This window comes from Sminthopsis crassicaudata, chromosome 4 (genome assembly GCF_048593235.1).
Source record: "Sminthopsis crassicaudata isolate SCR6 chromosome 4, ASM4859323v1, whole genome shotgun sequence".
Classification (NCBI taxonomy): Eukaryota; Metazoa; Chordata; class Mammalia; order Dasyuromorphia; family Dasyuridae; genus Sminthopsis; species Sminthopsis crassicaudata.
The window spans coordinates 412,354,885-412,377,118 of NC_133620.1; the positions used below are offsets into that span (position 1 = coordinate 412,354,885).

General features: G+C 33.4%; 1 protein-coding gene across 1 annotated transcript in view; it reads right to left on the reverse strand.

Annotated features, from left to right (window-relative positions):
- DPYD (dihydropyrimidine dehydrogenase) overlaps nt 1-22,234 on the reverse strand; it is a 956,758-nt gene that overhangs the window by 338,353 nt on the left and 596,171 nt on the right. The window contains exon 15 of the mRNA XM_074262758.1: nt 809-877. Within this exon, the coding sequence (XP_074118859.1) occupies nt 809-877 (69 nt within the window). The remainder of the gene's footprint in view (nt 1-808; nt 878-22,234) is intronic.

Consider the following 22,234-nt stretch of genomic DNA (forward strand, 5'->3'; position numbering starts at 1 on the left):
CCCTCCCTCACAGGTTTGAGGTGTCCAGATTTAAAAAAAAAAACTTATTCAAAGTATCATAACAAGCTTTGTAACACTTTGGAAACAAAACCAATTAACAAGTATTATCAGATACACTCAATTTTTCAAAAAATACTTTTAAAAGTTCTATTTAATTGTTACTAAAGTGCTTTCATGATTGATAGATGCAGGCATATGTTTTTAAATAGGCATTTTTCCCATTTGAATTATCAATTTGAGCTCATTGTTTGGATTTCTGTAAGATTGTATGCATTTTATAGGAAATTTACTGAATAGTATTGTATATTGTAGCTTTCTGTTCTATCATTTTAAGCAAGTTTTGTATTAAAATGAGAATAGTATTAAATGAACTTTTTATACTTTAAATATTCAAGAGTTCTTTATTCAAAAATTTCTTCTGGTGCTGTCAAACTAGTTTGCCTGAAGGCAAGGTAAGATCAAGTTAGACTCTCAAAGGTAGAATTAAATTTTATCATGGCATCCATCATAATATACAGTTTGCTTAATATGCAAATAAAAAGTATACAGATTCATAGAATAAAGATTTTTAGGCAGTGTATAAAATACAAGACACCCTTTTATAGAAGAAATTTCTTTAAAATTTACATTTCCATCATTTTAATGAAAGCATGGGATAAACAGATTATAATGGACAAGATTCAACTTCTCATTTTTCAATTCAATTTTGCCTCTATGGTAGATACTTTTAACAGTAGCTTTTTATTTAAAACTAAATTTTCTAAAAAAGGATAAAAGAAATAGAGAAATATATTAAGGAAACCATTACCTCAGCCATTTTGGAAAGTTCAGCCCAGTCATTTTTGTTGTAAGTACACATAAGGCTAGCAATTAAAATCTATAAAAAAATAGAACAAAAAAGAAAGAAAATGAGTCCCATATAACAATATATTTGCCAAATAATATGCTAATATACATTTGTGTGTAAGCATGCACAGCCACAGATACACCCACAGATATACATATATATGTATATATATATATTCAAATGCCCCCAATACACATATATAACTGCTCACAATTTTGTTATGAAAGAAATTATCAATTTTATATAAATGTAAAATCATTAAAGCCCAAATGTTTTAACTTATGAAAAAAGAAATGCCAGCAAGGTAGTCATAATGTTTCTTTTCCATACCAATTTAATATGCTGTAATTAAAAGAAATATTTATACAAAGATATACTTATACAAAGGTATATACTTATACATATACATGCATATATGGTATGCATACTTATAGCATATATACTTATACATATATATGTATAGTATATATACTTATACATATATGCATATGTATATGCTTAGTATGCATATATATGTGTATATATATATATATATATGTGTGTGTGTGTGTGTGTGTGTGTGTGTGTGTGTGTGTGTGTGTATGTATATTCCTAGACCCATGAAGCTATTGATTAAGAAAACTCCAAGTTTGGTAATTTCCCCCGCTGACAGACAGGCAACTCATCTTCCTTCTAAAGAGTTGTCTAGGGAACGAGAGGTTAGAGTAAGTTGCCTATGTTGTCAAATATTACCCTAAGAAAGAGGTATGACTTGAATCCAGGTTTTCTTATTCCTAGGCTGATCTACTTGGTACATTATTCTGAAGACTTCTATTTTTTTAGGGGAACTCCAGCAATTCCTGGGACAAAGTGTCATGGCATTTTGTCCCCAACTTCCTTTCTAGTCAAATATGTCTTTTCCCTTTCTCTGGACCTCTCATAACTGGAATTTTACATTTTTTTTCCTTCTTACTCATTGGGATCTGTTTGTAGCTTCAGATTTCAGAAAGTAACCAGATGCAATTCTTTATATAAAAAATTAAAAATATATATCCCATAATTATTCAGTAAACCTCTTTGGGATTGAATCTTCGTCATCCACCTGAGAGGAGAAGCAATCATGTGGTATAATCTTAGTGCTGACTCAGGGGATCCATTTCTTGTAGATCACTGATTCCCTTCTTTTTCCAGCTGTACCTTCACTCAATCCCAGGTGTCCCCATGTTATTAGATTTACTTTGCTCCTTCAGAAAACCAGTTGTATCCTTGTCTCTCTACAGTTGACCTGATGCTCTTCAGCCAGTATGAATATTTGAATGCATGTAAACATACAAGTGTGTGTATGTGTTTTCATATATATATATATATATATATATATATATATATAAACACATACATGTTTATATATGTTTATGCATGAGTAGGTAGCATTGCATAGGGGATAGAGAGATGGTTTTAGACAGAAAATTTTGAGTTCAAGTCTTTGTCTTCATGACTACAGTTATGTGAAACCAGGAAGTTATCCACTCTCAATATCCTTCAATATACACTCAATATTCACTCTTAATATACACTAGGAAAGTTATATACCCTCAATATCCCCAGAGAACTCTTTAAGACAAATTTAAAAAAAGAACAAAACAAGTTCAAATCTGTAGAAGAGAAAGGAATTTCCTCACCAAGAATTCTAACATCAGTGAAAACAAAAATAAACATGAATATATGAATAAACATACATCAGAAATGTCACTAAAAGATCACTGAAGTTCCTTCTAACTTCACATCCTGTGATTCCAAACTTTTCAGCTTTATGCTTGATAAATACTTGTTAGGTACAAGGAACAACAGAATTTCTGTCTGTCTTGTCTATTTTTCTCTCTTTACTTTATAGGTCCCTACTATTAAGTGTCTTCAGCTAATCAATACTATTGTATCTTTCTTGAAATATAGGAAAAATGTGATTTGTTCAAGACAAGTTGTGAGAGGCAGAGCTAGGTCTGTGTGTGTGTGTGTGTGTGTGTGTGTGTGTGTGTGTGTGTGTGTGTGTGTGTATGTTAATCTAGGAGATCACATAAATATGGTTGCTGCCTGAGTGGAATTCATATAGTGCTTAGCACATAGCAGGTACTTAATAAATGCTTATTGATTGGGCTGAACTTAACTTTAGAGTATTCAAATATCCATATGGAGTCCCACTCAGAAAGTAATGCAGACACTAAATTAACAGAATAACAAAAAATTGCATAATCATTAAATATATATGGAGAGCAATTTAATTTAATTTGGACCAATGAGTTCTAAAAACCCCAGTCTCGTAAAGTACTTTACAGTGAAAAACCTTACAATAGCACAAATATGTATATATAACTTTAAAAAAATGTGGACATTGAATTGTAGATGCTTGGAATTGTGATTTATAAATTATCTAACCCAACCCCCTCAAAAAACTTATAATAGCAAATTCTGTATTTATGGGAAAGAAATCATATACTATAGGAAAATGCCAACGAGAATGTCATTTTACAAGTTAGTTTCCTCCTTCTTAAAATTGTTGGGAAAATGAAAATATGAACTTTTGTTCACCACAAAAAAAGAAAAATGTACTTTCTTTGAAAATTAATTAAATTAAATAATTTTAAATTATCTAAATTATAGGTCATATAGTATTATCTTTATAGAATACCCATTATATTAGTTACTCACATTAATCTATAATCTAATTTCCCTGGACCAAATTAAGATGGCAAGAGAATGTGTAAGTTGTCTTCTTAAATTCCCATGTACTTTAAGGAAACTAAGCCAGAAATAGATTCTGACAATAGCTTTTTATATTCTGTAGCCATACTGTGAACTGCATTGGAAATCCAGACAACAATTCAACTTCAAGACAAACTAAATTTTTTAGCAGGGAAAAGCTGCAAAGTGACAAAGGTGAACAACTGTAAGTTACAAGTAGCTGAGTTAGGTTTTGTCAGACAATTTAACAAAATCACTCCCAGCTCTATTGGGATTATGTGAAGAAGGATGAATAGCTTGGGATATGTGATGTTTCAAAGACTTGTTAATTAAGAAAACATGTTTATTAAATATTAATTAACTTTATGTTATTCAAATGTTAAATTAATTTTATGCCTGGAACATAAAGGGCACTGTCAACAATGTCACTTGAGCAAAGTCACTGCAATATCACTAAAATGTACACATTAAAAGTAATCATGATAGACTCTTTAAAGTTATATTAATTCACAGTGGTTCTTTTAAGGTCTTAAATGATGACATTAGCATCATCTAAATCACATTTTTATATTCTTCAAAAAGTGACCTTTTCTTTGCAGTCTATAAAGCATTTTCTATAGCTCCAAAGTGCAAATGTGTACATTTAGTATTATCCCATTGCTTTCTATGAAAGACAGGAGCTCTCTTCCTAAAGAAAAATGCTGGAGCTCAACATATAATGAGCTAATCATAAAAATGCAGAGAGATCAAGAGAGATAAACAATACTAAAGGTCAATAGAAATGAAGAAGAGTTGTTGAATTCATTGGCAGAAGGAATAAAGGGTTTAAAGAACAGAAGAAATGTCATGACTAACACATGCACCACATTTACTAGACTAATATTCCAAGTTCCAATAGTACTATATTTCCAAGAACTGTAGGAAAGAAGATAGATAGATAGTAGGATGGGGAAGTTACAACTTCTAGCATATCTCCTCAGGAAGCCAAATCTTCACCATGTAATTGGTCACAACCCAAGTTTTTCAATATGCCTCCAACAAAATAATGTTAGAGACAAACTAGACATAAAATATGTTTGGTAATATCTAGGTAGCATCTTTTCCAAAAAAGGCTCACCACAAAATTATATCCCTTTTTATCTTGTTCTATGAGAAAATACAAAATGTGATGATGTTCAATTAGATTTTCTTTTTTCAGGAATTAGTTTAATTTTATGGCTAGTAAAGCCATTTCCAGCTCCAAGATTCTTTCTTGTCATGCATTCTAATTTTACTACTAAGTAAAGGTTATTAAAGAAAAAATATATATATATGTATGTGTACATATGTATATATTGGCTGAGACATGCTGACACTATGTTTTCTTTCTTATTAAAACACAGCTTGTGACCTTTGGAATACTAGTCTTGCCATATCCTGGACAAAGGGGCTAAGCTGGATATTCTATAGAAGATTGGTAGTATGGTAGATTCATGCAATAACAGGTCAGGGAAGGCAAGGATGGGAGCAAAGGTCTTGCAGATAGCAGAGATTGGTTGACAAGAGGCTGAGTTTCAAATTGAGTAGGCATAGAGACAAAAGAATCAACTGGAAAAGAAGGAAAGAAGGGAAAGGTCCTATAGGATTTGGAAAGTAAAATTTGGAGTCCATTGAAACAGGAAGTCAACTTGCTTAGCTCATATTAAGTAGCTAGTATAAGCCAATCACTAAATATACTAGACACTGACAGGGAGAAAAAAGATAAAAACAAAAGGGACCACAGGAAGAGTAAAACCTAAGATAAAAAAGTAAAAATTAAACAAAATAAAACAAAATGTCTATCTCAAGGACTTCCCCTTTCACTTAGGGATTCAACCTGATGTAGGCTCTGTTTGTCTGAATTGTGATTCAGCACTCACTCAATCTAAGTAGTACAAAAATCAAAAGATTTTATAAGGTTCTTATTTTACAAATGGAGAAAATGTGGCCCAAGTAAAGAATGTATTTATTCAAAGTAAGTTATGAGAGACTTCTGGGGGTGGAACCAAGATGGCAGTTGAAACCAAGAAGCTGTTTGAGCTCTCCCAGTTTCCCTCAAAAAACACATGAAACCAAGCCTCTGAAAAGAGTCTGATGGAATGGGATCATTCAAGACAGACCTGAAAAACTTCAAAAAAGGTCAGTCTTGCTGGGATGGAAAGGATGTTCAGCCCATCTCAGATAGACTCTGGGAAATCTGATGAGAGGGTCTTAACCACAATAAATGAGCAACTAAGACTCTTGATCCTGGCTCAGTAGAAGAACACAGCAGGGGGGCAGCTACCAGTCCCAGGTCAAAAGGGAAAGTAGGAAACCAGGCTGTTTCCTGAAAAAGTCAGGCAAAGCTATACAAGGAGCACCTGTGCTCAAAAGCAAGGCTCAGAGATGCATAGGAAGCTTGGGACAGTGCCCCCTTTACTTCATGAGCAGAGCTGAACCATAAAAGTAAAAAAAAAAAAAAAAAAAAAAAAAAGGAAAGAAAATGAGAAAGAAATAGGAAAAAAAATCTCAGATGAGGACAAAATTTGCACAGAAGAAATCTCAAAGAGTTTCATGAATTGGTCTCAAGCCTAAAAAGGCTTGAAATAGTAGAAAAAATGAGAAAAGAAATGAGAGGTATGGATGAGAGAGTCACAGCTTGGAAAAGGAAGAAAAAAAAAAAACTGAAGAAAACCACTCCTTAAAAAGTAGAATTAACCAAATGGAAAAAGAGATACAAAAGATAACTGAAGAAAATCACATTAAAAACAAGAATAGGGCAAATGGAAGCTAATGACTCTGTAAGATAGCAAGAATCAGTCAAATGAACTAAAAAAAATGGGAAAAAATGGAAGAAAATGTAAAATACCTTATTGGCAAAATAGCTGATCTGGAAATTAGATCCAGAAGAGATAATTTAAAAATTTTTGGCCTACCTGAAGGCCATGATCAAAACAAGAACTTGAACAGCATTCTTCAGGAGATCATTAAGGAAAACTGCCCCAATATTCTAGAAACAATGGGGGAAATACTCACTGAAAGAATATATCAATTATCTCTGGATGATCTCTGCCTAACAAGGAAAACCCTAAGGAACATTGTTGTGAAACTCCAGAATTACAACCTCAAGGAAAGAATTCAGAAAACTGAATTCACCAAACACCTCCTGAAAGAGACCCCAAAATTAAAACCCCAAGGAATATTGTGGCTAAATTTGAGAACTATCAGACCAAGGAAAAAAATACTACAAGCAGCTAGAAAAAAAACAATTCACATACTGAGGAGCCACAATAAGGATTACCCAGGACCTAGCAGCTTCCATTTTAAAGGATCGAAGGGCCTGGAATCTGATATTCCGAAAGGCAAAGGATCTTGGAATGCATCCAAGAATAAATTACCTTGCTAAACTGAGCATTTTCTTTCAGGGAATAAGATGGATATTCAATGAAACTAGTGAATTCCATGTATTTTTGATGAAAAGACCAGAGCTAACCAAAAAATTTGACCTCCAAATATAGAACTCAATAGAATTGCAAAAAGGTAAAAAGAAAAACTCTTGAGAACTGTATTTCTGTTATGTGTATACATTGAGAATACATGTATAATTCTGATTTTAATATAAAAAAGAAACTAGAGATAGAAAGGGGATTGTAACAGAAAAAAAGGGGGAAAGAATACTGCAAACTGCTAGACAAAAACAATTCAAATATTAAGGATCAAAAGGATCTGGTTTCTACAATAAAAGTTCTGAGTGCATGGAATACTGTAGAATACACTAGGACCTGGGGTTAAAAAACTAGCAAGACTCAGCATCATCTTTCAGGGAAGGAGATGGAGCTTCAATGAAATGTGAAACTTTTAGTCATTTCTATTGAAAAAAAAAAAACAACAACAACTAAACAGAAAATTTAATGTATAAACACTAGACTCAAGAGAAATATAGAAAGTTAAATAGGGGGAAAATGTATCATTTAAAGGTTGAACTGTTTACATCCCTAGATGGGAAAACAATAACTGTTACTCTTGAGAACTGAATCTGTTCCTGGGACAAACAGAGTGGGCATCATATGGACTAAGGATGTGATTGTGAATGGTCCCTGATGTGATGACATCAAAGAAAAAAAGACATTAAGAGATGGGAAAAGGTCTGTACTGGAAGAAAAGGGAAAGGGAGATATAATGGGAGAAATTAACTCACATGAAGAGGTGCAAAAGATCTGTTATAATTCAGAGAAAGAAGGGAGGAGGATGAGCATTGTCTGAAGCTTGGTCTCATCAGTTTGGGCTCTAAGAGGGAATAACAATTATTCAGGAGGGTATAGAAATTTATCTAGCTCTAAAAAGAAGTAGGAGAAGAAAGAGGAAAAGGAAAGAGAGGGGATGGATAGAACGGAGAGCAGAAACAATAGGAAGAAAGGTAAGATAACGGGAGGGTTGATAGAAGATAAGGTAATGGGTGGAATGGGTTAAAAAAAAAAAAACCAAGACTGAGGACAGGTGGAAAGAGACTACAAAAGTATATACAGTGGAGAAAATAGGATAGAAGGAAATGCAAAGCTGGTAATCATGTTAATGTGAAAGGGAAGAATTTTGTAAAATGAAAACAAATAGCACAGTGGAAAAAACAGTATTCTACAATTATGTTGTTTAAAAGAAACACATCTCACACAGAGAGACACATACAAAGTAAAGGTAAAATGCTGAAGTAGAATTCATTATGCTTCAGCTGAAGTAAAAAAAAAACAGGGGTAGCAATTCTTATCTCAGATAAAGTAAAAAGAGATCTTATTAAAAGAGATAAGGAAAAAAACCACATCTTGATAAAAAATATCATAAACAATAAAATAGTAATGATATTAAATATATATGCACCAAGTGGCAGAGCATACAAATTCCTAGAGAATATATTAAATCAGAATATATTAATCAGTTACAGGAAGAAATATTAGTGGGGAACCTCAACTTTCCCATCTCAGAATCAGACAACTCTAAGTACAAAATAAACAACGGAGAAACTAGGGAGGTCACTAGAATCCTAGAAAACATAGATATAATAGACCTCTAGAGAAAACTGAATAGGAACAGAAAGAAATACACTTTTTAGAGGGATACATAACACTTTCACAAAAACTGACCATGTATTGGGGCATAAAAATCTCACAATCAAATGCAGAAAGTCAGAAATAGTAAATGATTCTTTTTCAGATCACAATTCAATAAAAATTACATTCAGTAAAGGGGCAAGAAAAGATAGATTAAAAACCAATTGGAAATTAAATAATCTAATTCTAAAAAATGAGTGGGTCAAACAACAAATCACAGAAACAATCCATAATTTCATCCAAGAGAATGACAATTATGAGACAACATATAAAAACCTATGGAGTATAGCCAGAGCAGTTCTTAGGGGAAACTTTATATCTCTAAATAGCTACATGAATAAAATAGTGAAAGAGGAGATCAATGAATTGGGCATGCCGCTAAAAAAGCTAGAAAAGGAATAAATTAAAAGCTCCCAATTAAATACCAAATTAGAAATTTTGAAACTCAAAGAAGAATTAACAAAATTGAAACTAAAAAACTATTGAACTAATAAATAAAATTCAGGGTAGGTTTTATGAAAAAAAAAATAGATACATTTTAGTTAATTTGATTAGAAAAAATAAAGAACAAAAACCAAATCACCAGCATCAAAAATGAAAAGGGTAAATTTACCACCAATGATAAAGAAATTAAAGCATTAACTGGGAGCTATTTTGCCCAAAGGTATGACAGCAAACCTGACAATCTAACCAAAATGGATAAATATTTACAAAAATATAAATTGCCAAGATTAACAGAAGAGGAAATAAATTACTTAAATAGTTCCATTTTAGAAAAATGAAACTGAACAATCCAAGAATGAACTCCTTAAGGAAAAAATCTCCAGGGGAAGATAGATTCACAAGTGAATTCTACCAAACATTTAAAGAACAATTAATTCCAATACTACATAAACTATTTGTGAAAATAGATTAAAAAAAAAAAAAGGAGTACTGCCAAATTCCTTCTATGACACAAATATGGTATTGATACCTAAACCAGGAAGAGCCAAAATAGAGAAAGAAAATTATAGACCAATCTCCTTAATAAATATTGATCCAAGAGTTTTAAATAAAATATTGGCAAAGAGATTATAGGAACTTATCAACAAGATGATATAGTATGATCTAGTGGGCTTTATACCAGGAATGCAAAAAAACAACAACAATATCAGGAAAACTATTATCATAACTGACCACATCAATAACAAAACCTTTCTTTCTTAAATTTTTCAAGGTCGTTATTTTATAAATGGAAAAACTGAGGCCCAAGTGAAGAATGAATTTATTCAAGGTAAAGCAGACCTAAGTCTTTTCTTAGAGCCATTAAGTGGCACAGTGGATAGAGCAGCTGGCTTGAATCAAGAATTCAAATCTGTCCTCAAATACTTACTCTCCTTGGGATCCTTAGCAAGTCATTTTATCTGTTTATTTCAATTTATCTTTAAAATGAACTGGAGAAGGAAATGGCAAAATCACTCCAGCATCTTTGCCAAGGAAATTCCCAGTGAGATCAGAAAGAGTCAGATAGGATTGAAAAATGAGAAAAAAAAATAGGTCTCATATATAGTCACCTGATGTTAGGTCTGGGGTTGTTTCCATTTTACCATAATGCATTTTCATGTGATTGGAATTATAAAATATATGGGCAGGTCTTGTTTTCTATTTAATATTTGTAGGTTTCCTTTTCATTTGAGAAATTCTAAATTTGTCATCCTTTCCAATTTGGCTCAATCAGCACTACAGCTTATTGATACTTTAATAGTGTATATAAAAGAGCTAACTTAAGATGCACTTAGATATGCCTATTTCATTAGGAAGTTTTAGCACCCAGAGGCAAAGGGAAAGTGTTTATTTAATGAATTACCTCTTCAAATTAATAAAACAAGTAATTAATACTATGTTAATGGGCAACTTAGGAGTTAAAAACAAAAGAAAAATAATGAAAACACTCTAGTTAATTACCATGGAGTAATATGCTGGATTAAATATTTAGGGCAATTTCTCCAGAACTATCCATACCACACAGGGGGGTTGTGAAAATTATTGAGTTATTTTCTGTAAAGGGTTTTAAATTCTCAGAAGAAAATTTGATATAAATACAGAGTGTTATTGTTAATTTTATAAGAATTTAGTTATTTTGCTCTCATTAACTATGATTACATATCTAATACACATTCAATCATGTACTCCCCCTGAGTCAGTTAGCCAATTTTAGAATTCCTCTATCTCATTTCATCCCTAGCACATATTTATGTAGATCTTTAAGGTTTACAAAGTACTTTTTTCACAAATTGTTTTGTGGTAGACTGAGAAATGTTATGACTTGCCTAGAGTCATATTACATCAAATCAATAAATACATCAAGTAGTGACCATGTGCAAGGTTTTGTGCTAAGAGGTGGGGATTCAAAAGAGATAAGTTTCTGCCTTCTGATAGTTCACACTTTAAGGGGAGGGAAGGAAAGGGAGATAAAAAGTAAATAACTATGAACATCTCAGACATATAAAGAGTAAATGGAAGACAATGTAAAAAGAGAAAGCTTTAGCCACTGGAGGGTGGGGGGGTTCACTCTGCTTTGATTAAAGCCATTAATACCATTCACAAATGAACTGACTAAATTTCACAATAAGAAAACTGCCTCAGACAATACTTTCAGTTATAAATGTGTACCTGGAATGAAGGCTAAAGGTCTTATTTTAATAAATTATCATCTTACATAAGAGGCATACAGGCAAAATGAGAATTTACAAATTTAGTTATGCTATTGTGACTACATTGGTTGATCCTTAGTCAAAACACAAACATTAAGCTCGATGTTTTAATCTCTATTCTCTTTCTCCTTGATCTATATTATATGCCATACTCTTCTCCCTATAACAAGGATCCAACAACTTCTGGAACATTATACTATCTCTGTCATGTCTCCTGTCCCCTTTTCTGTTTTCAAAAATATTTTTTTTCCTTGTCTAATAAGCTAACTATGAAGATTTTCTGAAGTTCAGACTTTAACTTTATATTTTTTTCCTTCCCTGGACAGTACATTCTCTCTGAAAATTTCAGTTATCATCAATATGCTGATAATGCATCAATCCATTCTAATGGTTCTGATCTTATATTAACTGGAGTCCTATATCTCTCCAATAGTCTATGAAACTTTTTCATGGGATTGTCTTGACACTATATCAGACTAACAGTTGTTCAAACAGACAAAATAACAATAAGAGCAAAATTTATTCATTTTACAAGATTCTTAAATGTCTATTCACCAATATCTAGTTAACTGGGACACCACAACAAATTTTGTTTATTTGTTCTCCTATTAGCTTGATTTTCAATGTTACTCAGACCCCTCAATCTTTAGCAATACTTTTTTTTCCCCAAATAATGTTCTTTTGGACATCCATTCTGTCATCCAAATGCTTATTTCTGATAATTTGGAATGTTCAGGACTCGTAATATATTTCTTTTTCCAATGATCTCCTTAGGGGAAAACTTCATTCCCTAAATTCTTTCAGACATCATATCTGTAGATTTGTCTTTTGAAATTCCTATAATATACATATAAATTCTACTTTATTTTCACTGTAAATAATATAGATCAAGCCACAAACACAATCCATCAATGAGTCAGCAAGTGCTTTTTAAGAACCAATGATATTGGGCAGCTAGGTGACACAGTGGATAGAGCACTAGCCCTGAAGTCAATCTGAATGAAAGGTGACATGCAAGAGATATTATAGAAATAAAAATGACAAGATTTGGAAACTTGGTATATGTGAAGGAGGAATCTACAACAACATTGAAAATCTACAATAACATCTAGATAACTGGAAGATGGTGATGTCTTTAAAAGAAATGGGGAAGTCTGAAAGAACAGTAGCTCTGAGGGAAATATGAGTTTTGTTTTGTTTATGGTCAGTTTGAGATAGCCTTAGCTTAAAGTGCTAAATATTTGAAAGGTATGTGGTAATGTGTGATTAGAGTTCAATAGTAATACTAGGACAGGACTGTGGATCTGAAAATTATTTGCATAGAGATGATAGATCCGTGGAAAAAAGAGACAAAGAGCTTTAGGCTATTTCTATATTTATGGAGTGATGATCCATTAGAAATGAAAGGAGCAGTCACCTAGATAAAAAGACAACCAAGAAGGTATAATGTCATGAATGTTAGGGTGAAAGAGAATTCAAGAGGAGGAGGAAAAGGAATATCAAATGCTGCAGAGGTTAAGGAGGAAAGATAAGAAGAAGTCATTAGATTTGGCAATTAAAAGATTATTGGTAATTTTGGAGAAAAACATTTTCACTTAGGTAATGATTCTGGAGAACAGTCTGAAGAGAGTTTTGAAGACTGAGAAGAAAAGAAATAGAATCTATTTGTTTACAAAGAGTTTTTGTTTGTTCTATAAAGAACTTTAGTCAATAAATGTTAATAGTGAGAAAATGTACATTTAATAGGAAGACATTTTTTATAGTTTATTTGTAGGAAAGACAGCCAGGGATGCAGTAACCACTGCAGGGACCGAGGTCTCTATGAATAACAAAAAAATGGAAACACAATAAAAGAAAAGGGTCTAAAATGAAGGGAGGTTATAAATATGAACCACGTATTCCAGAAAGCCCAGAGGAAGGGAATGGGCAAATCTGAAGTGGGACATCACACAGCAGAAATATGGTGATGGAAGATGATAGATGTGTGAACTAGGAAGTGGGGTGGCTACCTGCCTTCTTACCAAAATTATCTTTACCTCATTCATCCTATGCATTTTAAAAATCATTCTACTACCAATTCTAATTATTCCTCCCTCCTTTCCTGGCTTACTTTATGCCTTAAGAATAAACTACTTTAGGGCAGCTAGGTGGCACAGTGGGTAGAGCACCAGCCTTGAATTCAGGAGGACCTGAGTTCAAATTTGGTCTCAGATACTTAACACTTCCTAGCTGTGTGACCCTGGGTGAGTCACTTAACCCCAGCCTGGGGGGGGGAACTACTTGGTTCAGCTTTCTCAAGCTACCATAATATGCCCTCATTCAACTTATCTAAATTGATTCTCCATCATATCCATAAAAGCCCTCTATTTTAGTCAGTCTGATTTCCATTTTACCATAGTTATAGAGAAAGCTCATTCCTATCTCTTAGCCTCTATCACTGTTGTTTCTTCCACCTGAAATGTTTAAGTTTTTATTTATTAACTCCCCCAAGACAAATTCCCTCACTAATGAAGATCACATTGACATCTCCTCCTCTGAACTCCTAAAGCAAATGTCACTGTAGTTGTTTATCATTTACATTATTCTCTATCAATCATTTCATGTATTTGTCTTTGGATAATAAAGGGTCAACTATGGTGTAAACTATTTTTGGTTAAAGACCATTCTATTCTCCACAACAATAAGCACTGTGCTTGGCACATAATAGCTGTTGAATTCAACAAAACCAAGTAAAAATACCACAACTCTAAGACCAGGACTGCTTCAGGGATCTAGTCCTTCAGGTAAGGTAGTACACACAAGGCTACTTCCCAGGGTCCCAATCGAGGACCAAGATCCCAGACCAGGACTGTGGAACAAGGTAGGTAACAGTCTCCGGTAGCCTTCTTAGAGACATCAGGAGAACAGCTTCCAGATAATAGCTAAGACACGATCTAGTCTGTCTCAACATCATCCCAGCTGGGATTTATAGTAAGATATAGAATCTGAACTTAGCCACCATGCCTCGCAATGGAAATTCTGGCCCACAGCATAAAGATGTAATCTAAAAATAAAAGCCAGAGACCTAAGCAAACAAACAAAAATAAACAAGAAGGGAGGGAATAAAGAAATTATTCATCTACAGGGAATGCATGAAATGACTCAGAAGAAAACAAATATAGGAAGAAAAAAAAACAACACAGGACTGACTTCCTTTCCTCCTTTGGTATTTACTTCTGCCTTTCTTGATCATTTTATAATCTAGCAAAACTTTTTTTTTTCTACTTTTAATAGCTTTTTATTTCCCCCAATACATGCAAAGATAGCTTTCAATATTCACCTTTGAATTTGTGCTCCAGATTTTTATTCCTTACTCTTTTTCTATACAAAAAGCAATCTGAAATAGGTTAAACATGTGCCAAACTTTTTTTTTAATTGTATTTTGATCACCCAGTCATTGTGCACTTCATAAGGGGTAAAGAAGTTATTATGACTCCAATTTGACAATTACCTTCACCCACCTATACATATAACTTGTGTATTATTATAGTATCAAAAGACAATAGATTTAGGGCTGAAAGCAACCTCACATGTAAAGAAAGTTATGTCAATATTAAGTGAATTGTCCACAATGTTATAAGTAAAACCCTCCTAGATAGGATTTGAACCCAGCTGCAGGAATAATGGAGAAAAATTCTAGGACGTTTTCTGAGGCACATAAAGATCAGTTGATTTGTGGGAGGTCATGAAGAGAAGATAGGATTAAAATGAGGTTTTAAAATCAGATCTTTTTGAATCCTAGTCCAATCTACCATCACTACATTGTACTGTACTTCATGCCAAGAAATTAACCAGAGTTAACATTTAGTAAGTGAATTTGTACATGCTCTATAATTCAGATTTCCTCATAACATGTTTCTTTACCTGAGTTCCAGACCCATAGTCTAGGCATTTGCAATGGAAATAGCAAGAGAACCTTTTTTTCAAAGTGATCTGAACCTTTTTGGAACAAACTTTATACAGCATAATGAACATGTGGGCATTTGTACTTTATTTGCATACTATGAAAATAAGACCTGAGTATACAAAAAAACCCCTGTTAAAATTGTATAAATAAGGATTCTCCAAAGGAAATGAAATTAAACTCAAGAGGAGTGAAACTTATGCACTTTGATAAAAATAAATATGGACTTATATTTGTAATGTATAGAAAGGGTATTCCTCATTAAGCTAGAGGAAAGGTGTCTAAAGTGTTTATGAGATATATCATCTGTAGGACAAAAGGTGCATTTGAATAACCCTTGTATTACCATTTCTGCTTAAAAAGGAGATTCTCAAGGTCCTCCTCATAATTTTTAAAATCTCTATTTGCAATAATATGTTGAAAGCTGGAAATTAAAACATTTATTCCTCTTGAATGTGCTTTTCCCTATTGTTTCTATTCACTGGCTTGCTCTTATGAATTCACAGATGTGGATGTCAGGGCTGTTTTCCCAAAACAAGGAGGTGTTTGTTTTGAAAAAAAAAATCCTTCCCCCTTCCCACACATAATTACATGATCTTTAAAACTTGCAAAACAAACAGGAGAAAAGTAGCCTTTTCAAATGATGCAATTGTATGGCTGAATATATAGTCTTTTCAATTTAGATTAAGACATATATTTTCGTCTATTTCTACAAAAAAAGAATTTGAATGAAAGGATTCTGGATTTAGAAACAGAAGGAACCACCCCTTCACTTTAAAGCAGAAGAAACTCAGGTCCTAAGAGGGAAATGCCTGCAGTCTCAATGGTAATCCCTAGGTTTGATCCCAGGACTTAGATAAAATCCACCCATGTATGTATATGTGCACATATGTGTAAATGCATATAAATACACATGTGTATATACACACATGTATGTCTATGCATATATGGGGGCTCTATGTATGTGTATGTGTATATCTTCTAGAAATTCATTGGAGATCTCTATGCAAAGGAAGGATGAATACTGACATATTTGCAATAAAACAGATTCTCAGATGTCAGTTGTACTTGGTGGTCTGGAAACAGTCATGACACAGAACTGAAGACAGAAGAGCTGGATTCAAATTCTACTACAAGATTTATTAGCTCAGTGACTGTGGATAAATCACTTCTTTAAGCCTCAGATTCTCTATCTGGAAAATGAAGATGATAATAACTATTGTCTTCTGCAGAGTCATTGAGATGATCAGATGACAATGCATATGAAACACTAAATATACAACTTTAAAGTACTACATAAAGGTCCATTAGTATGGCCAGCAAGATAATTTTCAACTCATAAATGTGGGATTCTGTGAACTCTTTTCCATATTAAAAAAACAAAAAACAAAAAACAACTTCCAAATAGGGCTCAATTCCCTTGGAAAGATGGAAGGCTACAATTTGGATCCATCTTTTCAAACTCTATTCTTTGTGAATAATATTTTTAAAAATAGCATAATATGATGCATAACTGTTCAGAGAAAAGCAGAGAACTTCCTGATGAAAAATGTCCTTGTTGGAGATGGACCAGACAAACTCTAAGGCTGGACCTTTTGAATTATTTACAAATGCCGTCAACTGATGTGTCATTCAACCAAAGAGGGGAAAAAAAAAAAAAAAAGATGCTCTCCAAAGAGTTGGTAAGATCCGGTAAAAGCCTGTACTGAAGATTTCCTCTCAAATGCAGCCCACGTCTTCAAATGTCTCATAAATTCTTCTAATGCACTTTCCCATGCACAATCATGAATACCTATTCAATGAAAAGGTTTACCATATGCTGTGTTTTTCAGCTACTACGAACAAAGGGCAAATGGTCCCTGGCCTTGTAAATTTGAAACAAAAAGTACAAAAGAAAAACAAAAAAACTCTCTTGCAATGTTATAAAAGACAAGAATGAATGCAGATTGTACAGGCTGAGGGGAAGCTTGTTTTGGCTCTGTGCTGTTCTATTCTGAGATAAAAAAAAATATATTCAATGAAGGAGAGACAAGAGAAAAAGCAGATACAAATGTAGAAGACCTAATGGGTCACCCAATCCATCCCCTCACTAGGAAAGAATTGTTCACTACAATGCAGCTTTGAGTGTTTTGTTCCATCTATTTTTAGAGTGATGGGGCTTTTGCCATTTCTTTAGGGAGAGTTCACATTTTCCCTTATTTTCAATCTAAACTACTCTTAGTTATACCTCTTGATTCAGCTTAAGCAATTCTTTTTTCCTCTTATCTTCTTTATATCTCCTATCTGGAGTACAATTTTTCCTTAGTTATGGTTCAGTAAAATGGAGAATTGCATATTTTCTAAAAATATGAAGGCATTTTTCCTTTAGGAATTTTGGTTAGGCAAATGTATTCCATTTATGATAGTTGTCAGCCCATCAGTAGAAAATCTCTTGAGACCAATAAAAATATGTTTTAGACGCAAGGAAATGTGGCAGCTTCTTTTATTTTCCTTCATATAATCCTAAATTACTAGTCTGTTTGATTTAGCTAATAACTATTCTCATTAAATTTGAACTTTTAAGAGTTGACAGGAGAGCACCACTTCAGTAAAGCCAAGCAACATATAGTCTACGACTGATTGCATATGTGACATTCCACACCCATAGTCCTCTATCTTTCCAAATAGAGGGATATGTTTTCTCATTTTATCCATGGGGAAATCTGGTTATTATTCTGGTTCCATTTTATAGTTATTTCTGTTCATTCTGTAATCACCAAGTATACTGTTATCCTGATTCTGCTCAATTAACTGCATATACATCTTCACATATTTCCCTGAATTCTTCATAGTCATCCTTTTTAAAACATAGTGAAACTCAATTATATAATTTGTACTACAGTTTGTTACGTTGCTTTCTCCTAAAGTGGGCACCTACTTTGTTTCTAGGCTTTGCTATACCAGAAAAGTGCTATGATGGATATTTTTATATAAATATTACCTTTCTTTTTTGACTCAGGATTCTTTGGAATGTATTCCTAGAAGTAGAATTTGTAGGTCAACAGGTATGGTCATTTCAGTCTTTCTTCTGTTATGTTTTAAGCATAATTCCTATTTGCCTTTAAACAATTGGATCATGTCACAGAACTACCTATTGTATACAGTTGTCTTTATTCCATATCCACTCTGATATCACTTATTTCCATCTTGGTTATTGAGTAGTATACTTGATGGCTTTTTCTCAGTCTGTCTTTCTTGATCTCTTTTTAGCAATGACTTCCTGCATCCTTTCTGCTCCCCTCACTTCTATTACACTATTCTCTTCTGGTTCTTCTATCTATCTGGTTACTCCTTCATCTCTTTTTCTGGATCATTATCTGTATCATTGATGCTAATTATGGATGTTCTCTAGGTCTTTCTCCCAAGGTCCTAGTCGGTTTTCTTGTTGAATAATATCAGCAGCTTATTTATCCTCTCTATACAGATGACTCCCAAATGCATGTATCCTACCCTCATTTCTCTCCTGAGTTTATATTAATCACCTCCTCAATAACTCTTCCTGTGTGTCTCATAAACACTTAAACTTTGATATCCCTAACTGAACTTACAGCCTCTTCAACAAACAAGTTTCTTCAAAAAATTCCCCATTTTGGTTGAAAATGCCATCCATGTGCTTTCCAATTAGTTGAATATTTTCCATGATATCACTTACACTTCTTTATTTCTTTTCCCATTATTCTTCCCATTATTCTCAAGGTCATTATTCTGATTCAGGTCACTTAGAATATAAATCTTAGACTAGTGTAATGCATTATAGTTACTTCCTATTGCAAATTTCTCCTCTCTGCAAAATGGCTAACATATAGTTTCTATCATGTCATCCTCCTGCTTAGAAGATTTAGTGGCAATTTATTATTCCTTCTAAGATAAAATATAGACCTCAATTTTTCACTTATTGATAAAAATTATGGATTTATTTTACATTACTTCTTTTTTCATTCACTTTTCATTTCAGACAAATTGATCTGATTGTTTTTTAAACTTGGCAGTCCATCTCTCATCTTTCCATGCTTTGGTACCTACACCTGTTTGGAATATACTCTTTATTTCCTCTGCCTTTTGTAATTAATCTTAGCTTCATTTCCCATCAAGCTGTACTTCTCTGGACTTCATCCAGCTCCCATGCCTGGTACCTTCTTCCTCATCCCCTTTCAATTTATTTTTATGTGTTCTCTTTCCCATTGGACTCTTAAGTTCTTTGAAGGCAAAGACTATTATTCTTTTGATTGTATCTCCAGTGCTTAGCACAGTGCTTGTACCATTTTTTCAGTCATTTTCAGTCATGTGATTTGCCTTTTCCTTCTTTAGCTCATTTTAAAGCTAAAAAAAGTGAAGTAAACAAAATTAAGTGACTTGCCCAGGATCACACAGCTTGTAAGTATCTCAGGTTAGATTTCAACTCAGGAAGATGAGTTTCCTTACTCCAGGGCCCCACTCTCTTCACTGTACCACCTAACTGCCCTAACTCATACAGTCAATGCTTGTTAACTGGGCTTTTGCCTTGAGAGCTTCCTTTAAGAGTCAGGTACCCAGTTTTTTGGGGAAGTCACTCCTGATTTTCATAGTCATAAGAGCCCTCTCCTTCCTCAAATCACTTTGTATTTAACTATCCGGGTAAGTATCATAGACTCCCAGTAGAATTTAAGCTGGAAGAGAGCAAGGACTGTTTTATATTGTACTTATATACCCACAGTAAAGAGTATACATAGTAGGATTATTCATATTTGTTTTATTTAATTTAATTGAATAGCTTCAGTACAATATTTGATGGCTCCCAGATCTTTTTCCTGAGTCACAATGGGTATCTCAGAGTTCTTTTATTTATATCTATATAAAGATACATGCTTATATCTATAAATATAGAACACATACACACACACATATATATATATATATGTACATACATACATACATATATATGCATTATTTATTTTTAAATATGTCATCACTTGGCCACACTTAAACTAGTTAACCATTTGTCTATCCATTCCATAGGCTTGTAAATATTATAGAACTAGAGAACTTGACCTTAGACATCACATAGTCCAACCTCTTAATTTTCAATATAAGGAAAGCTGAGACCCAGAGAGAGACCATGTGATTTGTTCAGCATTGACCATTCAGCTACAAAAGCATGACTATTAACTACAAAATTCTTTCTGCTAACTACACTAGGATCCAATTCTAATCATAACCCACTGCTCCAATCCAAATCAAGTATCTTAATCACTTCAATCTGAAATCCAATGTATTCCATAAACCATCCATATAAACGACTTGGAAAGCTGGACAATAAAACTAAATTTCACATGTTATGTGCATGGATTTTGTTCCTTTGAAAGCATTTAGGTATAAGTACCTTCTTTCATAAAGTGGCCAAGTCATCTCTTGCACTTTACCTAGTAGAACAAAATATTATGTTATGCTTTAGATAACCCTATCTTGCCCATGATAATGGTAAGATATTCTCTCTTTCTCTCCTTCTCTCTCAATATAGTCTTTCATTTAATTTATAAACACATTTAATTATATATTTTAATGAAATATGTTTCTCAGTACTTAAAATCCATATTATAAATAATGAACACACACATAAATAATTACATGTTTTGATGATGATGATGATGTCTGAAAAATCCAACAGATACCTTTACCTAACAGAAAATGAATGATTACATGAGGAGGCTGTTGTGAGGATCAAATGATGTATTTATAAAGTGCTCAGTATAATGTTTGGCACATAGTCGTGCTTAATAAATGTCTATTGATTGATGTGTTGTTCTAAACTGGTAGTCCCAAAAGCATCGGGTTAGTGGAGACACAGGTATTTGGGGAGTTGGTGATGTGGCTTGTTTCAAAAACTTGCTGATGTAAAATGATTTAGCAATCTTTCTTTACTTGAAAATAGGTGGGTTTAAACACAACAGTCAATAAATATTTATTAAATACCTCCTCTGTGCTGGGCACTGTGCTAAGAACTAGGATATGAAAAAAGGTAATATTTTTGGCAATCTCTGTCTTCAGAGAATTCACAGTCTACTGGAGGGGGGCAACAAGCAAACCAAAATGACATCGCTATTTTGGGGGTTAATAGACAGCCCTCTCTCCACTAAATTATACTGAATCTAAAGAGTAGGTCTAAAGTCCCTTCCCTCAGAAGGTCCATGTCTTCTAAATTCAGGTCTAATGTCCTTTTGCCCAAACCGTGATGTTTGTAGGGATGGAGTTAAGAAACACAGAATTTTTTTTTAGCATTGGTTTAGTGGAGTTTGGCACTGAATCATTCAAGACATTTTCAGTTTACAAGAGACCCTAGCAAACATGGCTCAGTATCAGAATGATTTAAAAAGAGGACAATCTAGTTTCCAGTAGCTCTGAAAGTACTTTAAATCGTGTCACTCCATCTTCCTAAAAGCAGTGAATTCACATGAATTGGTCTCTCAGTCATGCATTGCAGCCCACGAACCTTATTGTCTTGTCAACAGTTCATGTAAAGCAGCAATTTGAAATGTGTGAAGGGAATGCACACCGTGGCTCACCCTTCCAAAATCACTTGTTCAATTTCTGAGTTGCCTTATCTGATAGCTATCAGACTCAAGCAATCTGCTCATTTTTTAACTCAGAAAATTTTGTTTTGCTGTTGCTCCTGGGTGCATAGTGACATCTTTCCACTAGAACTGGGCCCCAGAATGCCCCTGGCATAGTATTTCTATTGAAGTATAGTTTCAATAGTCAGCAACTGGCATTGCCTGTGGTCAGAAGTCTCCACGTTATTCTTGGCAAAACAGAAAAAACTTCTACCAGGAAATCATTAGGAAACTATGACACATAAAGTTGATGAGGAATATGACGCAACTAAAGTGTACTGTTTTAAACAAATGTGAAGATATAAATATTT